The sequence below is a fragment of the Phyllostomus discolor genome, chromosome 4, assembly GCF_004126475.2.
Source record: "Phyllostomus discolor isolate MPI-MPIP mPhyDis1 chromosome 4, mPhyDis1.pri.v3, whole genome shotgun sequence".
In the NCBI taxonomy this organism is placed as follows: domain Eukaryota; kingdom Metazoa; phylum Chordata; class Mammalia; order Chiroptera; family Phyllostomidae; genus Phyllostomus; species Phyllostomus discolor.
Genome location: NC_040906.2, coordinates 16,301,109 through 16,315,971, shown reverse-complemented (window position 1 = coordinate 16,315,971; position 14,863 = coordinate 16,301,109). Strand labels below are relative to the sequence as shown.

The window sequence follows — 14,863 nt, the reverse complement described above, 5'->3', positions numbered from 1 at the left end:
AGATGATGGCTGTCACCAGTTTGGTGCAAAGAGTTTTAAAAAATTTATACAATTATCTATATGTGGTGTATTTGAGTATGCTTGTAAACATATATATATATGTGTGTGTACCTGTATGTGTGTGTTATACACACACTCCTTATTTTTACACATAAAAATTCTATCCTGTTATATTTAAAGGGTGTCATACTGTATGAAGTATCTTGCTACTTTCTTCCCCATTAATAATGTGTCCTAGAGATCTCAGTTTACATTAGTACACATGTGTGTATCTATGTGCATACACATATGTATCTACTTTCTAACTGCTACAGACTATGTAATGGCATAGATGCATTTTACTATTATAGTCCCCTAGGTACACTACAAGGAAGGACTCCTGCATTAGACTTTATAGCAGGCCCAATTTTACTGTTAAGTCACTCCGTGTGAGAGTCTTGTTAACTTAAACGGTGCTGTGACTCTTATTGAATACTTCTTGTGTAGGGATGTAAAGATTTCTCTAAGATATCTAGAGATGAAATTTGTGAGTCCAAGAATTTCCCATTTACACTTGTAATAGATCAGCTTTTAAGCTTTCCCTCCCCTTTGGTGTCAGTTTCTACCCTTCAAGGTTTCAAAAATCTTAGGGCCCAAGTTTCTACTTGAACAGCCCAGATACAGCCCCGTGGCCCCCTCGCGGTTTGCATGGTGTGTTGGGTGCATTGTTTAGTTGTCACATTTTTCTTCCTCAAACTAGACCTTAGAACCAGGACCTGGCTGCTCACATCATGTTCTAAGTTTTAGAGTCTTCCTTGGTGATGGATTGGCCTCATGATAGTGAGCTCAGTTTTCTGATTAAAGTTCAGAATCTCAGTACACAGTCTATATACTGGAGCGTAATGTATAGGCACATACCCTGCTACAACTTAACATAGCTCAGAATAAAAAATGTGAGGCTGAGGTTTCACTCTTGGCTAACTCTGCCACCTCTTAGTCCTGAACCTGGAGAATGCTGGGTTCTTCTTTCCAGGTGTGTTCCCGGTACACAGCTTCCCAAGGGCAGATGTGAACTTCCAGCTGCCACTGGGCCATTGTGGGCTGGCTGCTCACTGTCTCAGTTCCACTCGCTGAACCTCTGCATCTCTGGATTCCCCCAACCTGTGCTCTGGCTCACGTTCGTCAGGTTCGCCTTCAGCTCAGATTAGTGTGAGTGCTAACAGCGCTGTCGTCGCTGGGCCCCACCAGCTCTCCAGATCGGAACACAACCTTCTTCTGTTCTGATCAGCTTTCTCAAATACCAATTTTGACAAGCAATTGACTGTTTCCCGGAGCCATTCTAACCTCCGTGAAACATTTAGCCTGTAGCTGAGTAATAATGTATTATCGATAAATTCATGTGCTTAACAAATACTTATTGTGAGGTTCAGTTGGAGGCAGGGGATACTATGATCAGAGACAAACAAATAAACAAACAAACAAATCCAAATCATGATCCCTGGCTTTAGGAAGCTTGCAATCAGAGAACCAACAAGGTTGAAATCCAGAAGGTGAAAGTTGCATTAGAGAGCCTGCAAACGTGTTGAGAGCATAAAAGAGGATCTGACTTGGACGGCGTGGGGAGGAAGTGGCAAAGACAGCTGCCCTGACAGCACTCCCTAGTCACAACTCTTTTTTCCCGAGTTTTTGTCAGAACTAGAGTATTCAGGTCTCCCAAACTCTAGTCCGCCACCCTTTTCCACTGCACCACACGGCCTTCCCCTAATTTTCTTATCTAAACCCCAGAGGCTGGTCTGGAAAAACTCTAGATTTCCTTCTAACTGCAATGTTCTTTCTCTTCCTTCTCTTTATGGGAGACATATGAAGGGGGACCCCCAAAGCCTCAGAATTATCTTCTGGAGTGTGGGCCCCTTGTAGTACAGGCTTCCCCTGCTAGGGGAGGGTCCTAGGAACCCATCGGTAGCGGTGTACTAGCTGGTGTTGTTGTGAGAGGCTGTGTTTGGCCCCAGTGCATTTTATTTGAAGACTCTTTCACCACGTTTGCCCATTTCACGATGGGATTTACAAGCGCACCTGCCCACGCTGTGCTGTGTTCAGCAGTTTTTGACTAAAAATGGCAAGACACCCCTGCCCCACCCTCTCTATTCACTTGATCTCGCCCCAAAAGACTTTTTTTTCTGTTTCCCCAGATGAAAAAAGTCTTCAAAGGGAAACTTTTTGCTGATGTGGAAAAGGTGAAATGAAAAACAGCAGAAGCACTAAAAGGCATCAAAATCAATGAGTTCAAAACACTGGTTTGAGCAGTGGAAAGAATGTCTCAATAAGTATATGGCATCAAACGGGGAGTACTTTGAGGTTTAGACATGTAAGAATAAATACACAATTTTTTATAAATAAATTCTAGGGTTTTTTGGGTCCCCCCAACCCCGACCTGTATATGGCCACTTGCTGGCAGCATTGCCTCCATCCATCCTTCACAGGTTTGGTGAGTGACCATTATGTTCCAGGCACTGTACTAGGGGCCGGAAACACAGTGCAGCGTGAAACATCATGCTGCCTGCTCTTGCAGGAGTGTGCAGGCCTTGAGTACCACTTCGAATTAACAGAGCCCTCTCCTTCTGTCTTTGGCCATATTGACACCTTAGAATTGAGGTGTTGTGGACTGGGCAACATTGGGAACTCCTGGGGTATACCCCCAAGGGCCCAGGAAAGTAGTTTGTATTGTTTGGGTACTTAACACACCCATAGTGAACACCTGCCTCTTTAGTGTCGACCCCTTCCTTGCTCACCTTAGTGGTGCATGACCTAAGGGCACAAATGATACCAGGAACCATGCTTTCAACGTAAAGACCTGCTGTGGCGTAATGGCCTTTCACTTCATGGTGCTTATGGCACTGGCTGCTGTCCTGAGTAGATGTAGGAAAGCATGAATACAGTTCCCGTACGGAGTAAACATTGAATAAACCCCACTGAGTTAGCTGGGAGAATATGTCCCAGCCTGAGACGTCTTGTAGTGAGCAACCTGGCTGAGACAGAAAGGATGCTCTTTGCGTCCTTAGGGAAATTATGTTCCTTTAGGCCATGAGACTGCACCCCAGTAACTTTAATAGTACCGTGACCCATATGGGCTTCTAGGAGGGCAAACGCGGTGATCTGGAAATGGAGAGGCGATAATGCCCATTCTTTTCTGTCTGGGTTGATTGGGAAAAGACTCTTGGAACTGTGTTTTAAAATATGGGAGGCATGTGAGAGGTGAAAGTGAGAAAGGAAAGAGATTTCTTTCCAGAAGTAAGTTTCCCTTTGGTCTCTGGCTTTATTACCTTGCAGTTGAAACCATGGAAAATAAGTGGAGTTAGAAGAGAAAGTTGTCTCTCATCTCGGGAGTCTTGGGGCCTCACCCACGGGTTTCCATCTGCTCAGTAGGGATGAGGAGGTGCAGAGTGTGCTCTGGGCAGGGGAATGGAGAAGCAACCCCTGAGGGTGCTCTGACTGCAGTACATTTGAAGAGTCTATCTGTTAGATGAGGAACGTGGAATGTAGAACCTCTTTCAGCCCAAATAGCGTTAAAAATAAACTTTAATTTATTAAACTACAAACTAAAAGAAATAAGAAAGAGACATCTCTTTTTCCAAGTCTTTGCTCTCTGTCTACACCTGTCCCTACCTCACAGGGCACCTCCCCAGGCCCTTGCAACACCCCAGGCTGGGCAGGAGGCCAGCCTTTCTTAGATGAAATCCAGGCTGCCAGATGGCTCCGCCCACCACTGTTCCTGCAGCTGGGGCCCACCCTTCCCTCTCCTGGGAGATACAAAGAGCTTCTGTGACTCAAGCTGGAGCTCACAATTCACCTCTTTCTTTCTAGCAACACAGAGTGAGGCCACGGGGTGCATCTTGCCTGACTTGCTATGTCACAAACAGCACAGAGGTTTCCACTGCTCAGCCCCTGGGGCCACCCTGGGGCCACTCCAATAAGTCTGGAGTGTTAAGTCTTCAGACTATGTAAGTCTTCAGACTATGTAAGTCTCCAGACTTACACTCCTACTTTACTCCCGTTAGGCCCTTCTTTTTTTCTGAAATTCTCAGGGTCCCCGTTTGGACCCTGAGGTTGAGGGAAGGCGTGATCTGGAGAGGAACTGATATTTATAGAGTCCTCACCATGCCCTGGGTATGACGTGAGTTATTTTGTGTATGGATCCTTTGCAGATCCTCATGGTGACCTTGAAGGAGGTGTTTCTAACCCAGTTTTACACAGCAAATGCAGAGGCTCAGAAAAGTTGGGTAACTTGTTCAAGGTCATGTAACTGTTATGTGGTTATGGCAAAATCTGACCCTAGAACTGGCTGAGGCCAAAGCCTTTGGTTTTTTTCTGGTACAATTTGTTGTTTAGGGTTTGGCTCAACTGATCCTGCTTTTACCAGAGAGATCAGAAATGTTGCCCGTTCCTGTTCCTGTCTGTCCCCCACCCAAGCATCCTACTACTTCTATGAAAACACCCTTTCACTTTGGACACAAACATGGTCTGGTTTTGGGGGGTAGGGAACCTGGGGCAATATTGGGGGGCAGCAGAGAACAGAGTTCTAGTTCTGCCTCTGTCACTAACTGGGCCATCGTGAGCCTGTCTTTCCCAATCCGCAGGCCTCATTTCCTTCACCTGGAAAAACAAAGGCCACAGCTTAGTGGTTCAGTACACAGATGCAGAACAGAGAACCTGGTTCAAATCCCAGCTCTGCCACTCACCAGCCATTTGATCTTGGACAAATTGCTTGATCTTTCTGTTCCTCAGTTTCTTACCTCTAAAGCAGAGGTCACAATAGTATCTGCTTCATGGGATTGTGCTGGGTGTGACAGAAGTTAACATGTGTAAAGCTCTTAGGAGAGTATCTAGCACAAATACATTGCTATAATTATTCCTAGATGTGAACATTTCTACAATTCTATTAATTTCAAGTAAGTATATGGAAAGCAAGGTAGAATTTAAAGTGGACTGCTACCACCTTAAATTTTTTTCTGTACTTCTTTGCCTTTGTATGTGTGGGGGTGTGAATTAACAGGTAGACAAGTGAGTAGATCATGGTGATAACTATCCCCACTCCTGTGTGTGTGTGCAAGAGAGACACATAGGGTTTCCTGATATGACAAAAAGAACAAGCATTTAAAATTTTTATTGTAGGTCTATTGTATGTTTATAAACCAGCCAACTTTGAACCCATTCACTAAGAGTTCAAAATTGTAGAAAATATATAGCAATACAATGGTGGGCAATTTTGGCCCCTGGCATCTGGCGGGGGAGGGGCGGGGAGGCAATCATTTAGACACAGCAGAGACATCAGGGATGACCATGAGAATAGCAAGAATAGCACAACAGAACATAGCAACCACTTCCTAAAACTTCAGAGCTACAGGATTAAAGTAATCAAGACACAGAATGTGTGTGTGTGTGTGTGTGTGTGTGTGTGTGTGTGAGATGGAGGGATGGGAAAGGTGAAAGCAGGCAGCAGGGATTTATTCATCTCTCTGCAGTGCCCACTTGGAATAGGCCCTCGCAGGCTGTGCTCTAAATGGAAAGGGCGGAAGTATGGCTGGTGAAGGGTTGCTGAGCTGTGAAGATCCAGGGGACCTAGGCTGTCTCTGTCCAGTAAAGTCTAACATGAGCTGTATCAGTGATTCTCACTATTCTAGTAGCCATATGCTAAAAGGAAGAAGGAAGCATGTAAAATTAATTTTACTTTATTGAATCAAATATGTCTAAAGTATTATTTCAACATATCAAGGTGAAAAATTATTGAGACATCTCACACTTTTTTGTTCATATTGTTTGAAAGCCAGTACGTACAGGGTGGGCATAGGAGGTTTACAGTTGCACTGTGACACTCTCTTGAGTTAATAAAGATACTGTGAGAACCATAACCTGCATGTCTTTTGCCATACGAACAACTGGAAAGATATTCTTACCCGCCCCTGTGTGTTACAGTGACAGCACATCTAGCCCCATCAATCGTTACACATGGCCAGTGGCTTCCTTACTAGACGGCAAAGACCCAAATCCCTGAGAGCTTCTATCTGCTAAATTAACCAGAAGATGTCTTGCTTCCTGGATGTCTGGAGTGGATGGAGGATAAGAAAGGAATCACACACACACACACACACACACACACACACACACACAATGACTCAGGCAGGAGTGATGGAATCCTCCTGCGGCCTGGGCCGCCTCCAGTCACCGCAGCTTTGCATCACCGAACCCTGGACTTTCACAGAGATCACGGTCTCCCTCTCAGCCCTTCCCTAGGCTCTGTGGCTCTGGGGCATGTTGACTTTTGCTGAGGCATGAATACGAAACGTGCCCACCAGCGACTGGGCCTGTCCCTGCCACCAGCAGCAGGCCTGCACAGGGCTTTATGACTCCTTGTTTTCCCATTCGCTGTTAACTTTTTCCATGTGATGATAATGTTCTCCATGGAGGGGTAAAAACGGAGTGGAGAATGTAAGCCAACTTCTGGTTCTGGCAGTGAAAGTAAATTGTATGTTATATATTCTCAGCAAGTTCTTTGTGCTAACATGGCAGTTTTACAGGAAAAACTGCATGTTATAGGGTGTTCACAGATGGAGGGACGGAAGAATGTGGCTGCTGTGCGCTCAGGACGCTAAGTTTCTGCCCCGTGTGGTGAGCTGCCCTGCAGGGAAATCGTCTCTTGCGTTCTGCAGTGGTGGTCGTCGTACCTGGCTTCTGTACATCTTCCCTTCTGTGAACGTAGTCCCCTGATCTTCCCTTCAGGACCAACCCCAACCCACTGCAACACAAACTTGACCGTTATTTTCTCTCTCCTGGGGCCCTGAAGTTTTAGGGGAGTGATGTAAGACTGGAGAACAACTGGAGACACTTCACTGTGAGGAGGGCACCCTGTCTGCTTTCTGCCCGACTCCCATGATGTGGCCCGGCTGTCCAGTTTTCCCTTCTAGTCTCCAAGCAGTCCCACTCCTTCCAACAGATTCCCTGTCCCCCTCTTGTATGTTAGCTGGAATGCGTTTCTGGTGGCCTCAACCAAACACAAATAGATGCATACTTTGAGCAGTAGCAGATAGGCTGTGAGCTGGTTCCTGCTGCCAGAGGGGAGCAAATGTGGAAAAGAAAAAGGGGGAGGAGGATTAAGTGATCCAGCCAGAGATCGCCTTTCTAGCATACCATGGTGGCAAGGCTGGGAGTTTCTCTAAACTCTTCTCTCACTTCTTCCTTATGCTGTGCCTGGGAAGTCTGATCCCTCCCCAATATCCTGAAGGAACACGGGCCATGCGTATCCATGTTCAGCGATGCTGCTGCTTCCTACCCTAGGAGAGAAGTCAGAGAGGTGGTTGTTGCTGGGCTATATTTCTTTAGTCTCATCCTTTAGGACTTTACTTTCTTTCTTTCTTTTTTTTTAAAAAAACTAAGTCCCATTTTTTTATTTTTTAAAAGATTTTATTTATTTATTTATTTATTTTAGAGAGGGAAGGGAGGGAGATAGAGAGAGAGAGAAACATCAATGTGCGGTTGCTGGGGGTCATGGCCTGCAACCCAGGTATGTGACCTGACTGGGAATCGAGCCTGCGACACTTTGGTTCGCAGCCTGAGCTCAATCCACTGAGCTACTCCAGCCAGGTCTTAGGACTTTACTTTTTTAAAAAAGAATTGGAAGAGATGTCAGAGCCCCAGACAGGGGCGATGAGTTGCCGTGGAAGTTTGGGTGCAGCCAGCTGGGGCTGCTCTCTGGGCCTCCACCCCAGCATCCTGTGTTCTCTCACCACTCACAGGGTGGGCACCCGACCAGCAGCGTCGGTGCCACCTGGGAGCCTCTTACACACGCAGACTCTCAGGCCCACAGGGACCTACAGAATCAGAATCTGCATGTTATCAGATTGGTCCCCGGGGGCTCTGTGCACTTGGGAGTGCTGTGTTCCTGAAGGAAACAGTAAGTCAAGGTGCAGTTTCTCATCCTGTAGAGAAGTTCTTTCTTCTTGAGAGCTTCCATGGGAGGCACTTTTGAGGATGTTCCCTGCAAACGGTGAGATTCAAGTTCTTCACGTCTTTTCATTACAAACCATTTGTGTGTTATACCCAAGGATTTTGTAGCTAATTAATTACGGAGACACAGACCTGCTGCTAATGAGAAAAATAAACATGATCCTATTCAGGGGGGTTATTAATCCATCCTGGATCCTTTTCACTGATACCTATGCTCAAATTTTACTTTTTACAACATATTAAATTGAGAGGTGGATTTGTTGATTTGTTTCCCAAGAAGCAATGGCTATTTGTGTGTTCTGATGTTATCCCTCACTCATGAGTGTTATGGCTCCTGCTCCTAGGAGTTTGCAGTCCAGTTGGGGAGATAAGATCATCCTCAAATTCTACATTTTATGAGAGAGTCAAACAAACGCCAGAGAAGTGTAGCCACTTCTTGAGCTCAGGGGAAATCAGGAAGCTCTGGGTCACATGGGAGCCTTTTGCAGAGCACGCAGGCAGCATGGAGGACGTCTGTCCACAGCCTCGGTGGTAAGGCATCCTGGGGTTAAGGCAGCACACAGGGTCAGAGTCAGGGTCACAGTCACAGTGATATAAAAGACCAGTCCAGAGGGACAGAGGAGAAGGCAGCCAACTTGCTCAGGGCCTGTAATTTACAACATTTGATATTCTTTCTTTCTTTTAAAAAATTTTATTTATTGATTTTAGAGAGAGAAGAGAAAAACATCAATTTGTTGTTCCTCTTACTCATGCATTTGGTTGATTCTGGTGTGCACCCCGACCAAGGGATTGAAGCTGCAACTTCGGCGTATCGGGACGATGCTCCATCGCATGGAGCTATCCGGCCAGGACCTGCTATTCTTTTTTAAAAATAATTTTTAAAAAGTACAGTTGATATATAATATTATATTAGTTTTAAGTGTACAAAATAGTGATTAGATATTTATATAATTTATGAAGTGATCATCCTGATAAGTCTAGTAGCCGTTTGATCCTGTTATAAGACCTCTGTGAGGTAGATATTATGACTGAGGTAGATAAGGAAGATGAGGCTCATAAAGATGGAAAAATTCACCAAAGGTCACATGGCTAGTAGAACCAGTGCCCAGAGGTGTCTCCCTCCCTTCTGCCTGAGTTGGGCTTAGTGACAGCAATGGTGGACCCAGGCCAGAGAAGGAGATGAAATGGCCCTAGCTGTAGGACAGGAGGTATGCAAAGGCTTGGAATAGGGCAGGACTGATGGTGGCTCAAGGTCACAATGTAAGAGGAGTTGTCTCTGATGGAATCCAGACCCTGGTACTGGGCTGTGTGCAGAGAACTGTCATCTGCACCACTTCTGGGACACTGAGCTAAGATGGCAGGAGTGGCTGCAGGGCTCAGATCAGGGAGAGGTCTCACGTTTGGACTGATGAAAGGCTGGAGAGGGAGGGTGGTTGGGGGCTTCAGATGTGAGGAGAGCCTCTCTCAAAGTGAAACAAACTGCTCTCTGACTCATCAACCTGGTAACTAAGACCCTCATGCTCCTAGAGATCAGGAATTAAGACCCTGTCCCTTGTGGTTCTTTCCCCACAGTTGCCTAGTGAGTGAGTATGTGCTGATTGCAAAGCCAGGCTGCTGCTGTCCTCTGTCTCAAAGGACAGAACCTTTGGGTGACCCCGACAGCCAAGTCCTAGGCCATGTCTGATTTGTACCACACACAGTCCCCTCCCAGCTGCTGTTTCTGGCCCTTCACCTCCTCTGCACAGCCCTGAGCACTTCTCCAGAACTTCCTGTTTGCCTGTGGCTGCACAGACATGGCTGTTCCTACCCGGGGTCATCTGGTGAGGCCCGGGGCAAGAGGTGGGAGTCAGCTCTGTCTCCTCCGTAGCTACTCTGGGTTCTCTCCACCCATACTTGGGTGCTCTGGGACCGCTCCCATCAGACCCCAAGACCAGTGAAGCAGAGGCCCTATATCCAAGTCAGCTCACAAGAAGGTCAAGGTGACCCAGAAGGGCCGGTGGCCAAGATCCTTAAAATTTTTATTTTTTGACTTTCCAAAAAGTCCAAGTAAGTGATGACTTCAGGACATAGCGTTCCAGAGAAAACTGGAGGTCGGGGAGATGGAGGAAAAGCACACAGAGGGTGAGGTCTTTGAGTGCCACCACGAAGGACGGACCCCTGTGCTATTTACCTGGGTGCGCCTGCCTGGTGGGTGCGCTGGCCTGCAGGAGCTGTCAACAGGGCAACAGAATGAATGTTCCTGGAGGGCAGGGACTAAGTCAACACCAGCGCTGGAAAATTTCCAGCATGTGGGTCTGGAAAATGTTCATACTGCAAAACAGTTTTCTGGGTGACTGCCATTCCTTTCCAAACCTGTCTATGAGGGCAAAGACTGAAGTCACCAGGCAAGGGTCTAGCTGTCCTGACTAGCCGTGGGCTGTTCGCCACATGCCCATCCTAGTCATTAATTAGGTGGTTTCAGTGTACAGAAAAGTGTTGAAATATAACATTGTAGTAAAACATTTTGCCTGAGGATAATCTTGTTTGGGGATAAGCTGAAAGTTCAGGAGCCCTGAGAACTCAGTTTAGGGTCTCTATTACTAGCTATGGCTGAAGAGACTTTGGCCTGTGACAACAAATGAGAGATGAACAGGATGCTAAAGGAAAGAAGGAATTTTGCCTACAAAGTTGTGTTAGCTATCATCCAACATGCTGTGTTCCTTGATGCCTGGGAGGCTGGCCCTCGTATTTGGTATCACGTGGGATCCCTTGCTTGCTGGCTTCCAGTTCAGTGTGGCCGATGCAAGCTCTAGGAGGCTTTACCAAGAGGTCCATCTGCCAAACCCACAGTCTTAGCTCTCACGGGGCTCCATGTTAGTCAGTCCTTTTGTCCTTCAGACCCACTATTGTTAGGCTCTAGGTGTCTTGTCTCTGTGATAGTGCCTTCACAGAGCTTTCCTGGGGGATCCTGGCCAACTTCTGGGCAGAACAAGTTTCTTGAGGGAAGTAAATTGCACACTCAGCATTATTGCTCTCCCAGTTGTTCCCGAGTCTTGCCTTTTCCCTGTAGGAGAGGCTCTCTTCGTGCATAGTGGCAATTCAAAAGAGGACAGAGACAGGGTGAAGTGGTATACAGCACAGTGCAAAGGGGGAGCTACACAGGAAAGCATTCGAAGCTTCTTGGCATGGAGTCATAGCAGGGAGTGGCAGGGGTGAAGGTGGGGAGGAATGCAGGAAAGCTAGTGTAAGGCACACAGAGATGTGCTGCTCAGATTGTGAGGTATGCAGTCCAGCCATCAGCCTCCAGATGACACTAACTGCAGGGGCTGCCTCAGCACAGAAAAGCCTTGACCAAGGTCAACCCTTATCAAAGCAGCCAGGCTGGGCTATTTTGGCCCCACGCAGGAATGTAGGGCGGCCCAAAGCCTCCCTACCCCTTTTCTTTCGTGAGTATTGGTCTCTTATAAACATCTGGCCCGAAAGCTCCATCTTAGTCTATGCTTCCTGGGTAAGTTTTCTTTTATAGCTAGAGCTGCAAATGCTTGACATTAACTGATTTTGTGTGTTGCAAGGAGCTCTCAGACTTTCTTTCCATGGAAACAGAGGAACTCCCAGAGGGCACGAGAGAATGCGAGATGGCCATTTCTGATTAGGGAGTCCCGATCAGAGCTGTTTATGAAGAGCTTTGTGCAGTCACGCTATGGACAAACATGTGGAGAATTGTGTATAATCCGAGTTCAGTGTCTGTGTGCTTGATGCTAAGGGGAAATTTGAATGTGAACCTGAAAAAGGAAACATTATGTGCATTCTTAGGGGTTAGGAGACAGGACAAAAGCAACCTTCCTCATCCTTTTGCTGCCCTACCACAATCTGACCCACAGTGAATCTTGCAACATCTGGTACCTTCACGCCTCCCCAATGCTTCCTTGAAAATAGAACTTGGTCATTTGGTTCCATGTCAAAAGCCCCACTATTGGAAATGGAAACTTCATGTCTAACCTCATCCTCTCATTCCTTCCTGCTTATATCCTTTCCTGATTGCAAGCAACCAAGTGGGTGGCTTGGTTTAAATGAGTCTCAATCCCAGTCTGTGCCACCCTGGTAGTGCCTCTGAGGCAACAGGAAGCACTCATTAAGACAAATATTACCCCTTGGTGAGTGGGTGAATGCTGAGAGGCGTCGGATCCCTGGCTGGACCATATCAGAACCCAAGGTCAAGGTAAAGTGAGGAAGACAACTAAGGACAGTTTTTTAAGACAGGGCACCTTAGTCAAGAGTGTCTGGAAGTAGGAATTTATGATGGTCATACCATCTGGCTTGAATCAAACCTCCCAGGCAACACCCCATCTCCAGCCTTGTCCATCTCAAGCTAACATAGCTGTCAATAATAGTATCAAACTCCACTAAACAGAATGTTCTCTACCTCTAGGACATACCTTTAGCTTTAACACATGGTTTGATGTTACTCCTTATGCTATAAGCCCCTTGATAACTTGTCTATGCATTTCTGACACATACTGACACTCTGATACATCCATTTCTCCCTTTTATCTTTCCTTCTCCATGTTGGGAAGAGAGACAGTGTACTGAAACCAAGACTCAAATTTGGTGACGGTGCATGGCCAGAGTCAGGACAATTTACTTTGATATATATTAAGTCTGCCTACCTCAGAAAGCTTTATTTTCAACCAAAGATCAAAATAAACATATTTTCCAGTTTTCAGAATTTTATTGAGATGTTGGGGAGAAACAGTCCACATTATACATTCCTCATTTCAATCATGATTGGTATTTTACCCACAGGATAGGTTCTTCTCTGGCTTTGAAGTTAGATTTTTGACAGTCCCCTTCTGTTGTCCTCTTGTTGCTGCCTGGTGTTGTTTGAAGTCCACCAGGACAGAGCCCACTAGTGGGGTCACACGTGGGAGCGGTAATTGCGATTGGCTGTGGGGGAAGGACATGTTTGCAACAGGGACACCAGTTAGAACATACACATTCATACTCTTCCTGCCCAGATATGAATTTAAATGGAAATGAACATCTTAGGCTGAGATTTCAGGGTCCTAGGAGAGGTAATTTCAAGAGTGAGGGCCTTGGGGCAACAAGATCCACCCCCCATGTTTGACTGTTCTACTTATCCCTCACTCACCATCATCGCCTCGTTTTCTATTCTTCAGGTTGCCCTTACGGTATTTTCTTTTGCTGCCACCTCTCTTGACTCCCTTGTGAGGAGATCTGTTCTTGCCCCTCCTCATGCCATGACTCTTTAATTTGCGGCTGGTCGACATTGTAATTTTGGCACAAATGAGGAGCTTTGCAGGGCCGGGAGGCGGCGAGTCTGGGTATTTATGGCCTTAGCCATTGTGATTGCAAAAGGGTGTGGCTTGGCAGGTGGGTGGGGCTCCATTATGCTGTCACTAGCCTTTGTCACACTGTGGTCATATATGGGAAATAAGATGGTCCTTCTAATGCAGCTCAAAGGTACCCTCAATTTTGAGGTCCTCTTTATGTTAAATGAAGTTTTCTAGACCAGTGTTACTGAACAACTAAATTTCAGTCCTGTGCTGGGCTTCTGAGGAATGCAATGGCCATTTATATAGGTATCTCCTGACTTTAGTGTTTAGTGTTTGTTGAGTACCTGTATATGAATGCTTACTTAAGTGTCTCTATGGCACTGGGAGATAACTGTTTCTATATGGACTTGAATCTAGGAAATCCAATTTAATGTGGTCAAAGCATAAACATTCCTTCTCTTTCATCTAAACCAGGATTTCTCAGCCTCACTTCTGCTGACATGGGCTGAGTAATTTTGTGAAACTGTCCTATGCATTGTAGTACTTAGCAACACCTCTAGACTTTACGCATTAGTTACCAGTAGAATCCCCACAGCTGTGACAATCAAAAATATTTCCAAATGTTACCTTGGGGGGAGGAGCAAAATCATCCCTGTGTGAGAATCATTGGTTTAACCAATGGTGATAGGAAAATAGTAGTAAATAAAAACAAAAGTAGACTTTATGTTCATAGAGCTTTCAGCCTAGTGGGGAGAAACCCATTAATCTGACATCTACACAAATCAGTGAATAATTACTTCCCAATATGGTTTAAGATGAGGTTGGAAAGAGAGGCAGAAAACATACCAGGCTTAGGTACAGTGGGGAGCCATGGAAAAATATTTAAGAGGATAACATAATGAGATTAGAGGCTGCTGGGTGGGGGATAAATTAATGAGGAAGTGAAGTGAATAAAGTAGTAGAGGTTCAGGAGAGAAAAATACTGTATTTTGCCATCTATAATGCACATCCATGTTTTTGTGTGCATTGTACACAAGATTATTATACCAATGGCATGTATTCATTATATCCATGTATAATGTGCATTCTTATCTTTCCCTGGAAAATTTGGGCATAAAAGTGTGCATGATACAAGGGAAAATACGGTACTTGATAATGGTTTAGGCCTGGCCAGGGAGATGGGGTGAAGAGATGTAGATAGGAGGTGAAGACCATGAGGGATTGGATTTGGATGGTGAGAGCAGAGGGTGTCAAAGGTGTTGGCTTTTGTTTTATTGCAGCTATCTGGATGCTGGTGCTACTCACTGAGATAAAGGTCAGACATGCAGGCAGTGGCTATCATATATTTTAATCTCAGATATTTTGAGTTTGAAATGTTTTTGAGATTTCCAAATAAATATATTGAATAATTCTCAGGTCTATGGGTCTGAAGCTCAAAGTAGAAGCCTGGGCTGAAGATATCCACCATTCCCAACTTCCCTGATAATGGACTCATCATCTTTTCTTACTCTTTTCTTATGTCTTATATCTCTCCCTTGTCATTATCCTTACTCAAGAACCAAGCACCTGGCTAGCAGGGGGTTCTTAGCAGAAGTTGAATAAGAGAATGTATT

General features: G+C 45.6%; 1 protein-coding gene across 1 annotated transcript; it reads right to left on the bottom strand.

Annotated features, from left to right (window-relative positions):
* Positions 1-12,423: 12,423 nt before the first annotated feature.
* TNP1 (transition protein 1) lies at positions 12,424-14,111 on the bottom strand. The gene is made up of 2 exons (XM_028510867.2): positions 13,106-14,111; positions 12,424-12,900 (listed from the first exon to the last, which is right to left on the bottom strand). The coding sequence occupies exons 1-2, from the start codon at positions 13,242-13,244 to the stop codon at positions 12,872-12,874; spliced, it is 168 nt and encodes a 55-aa protein (XP_028366668.1). The 5' UTR covers positions 13,245-14,111; the 3' UTR covers positions 12,424-12,871.
* Positions 14,112-14,863: the final 752 nt, after the last annotated feature.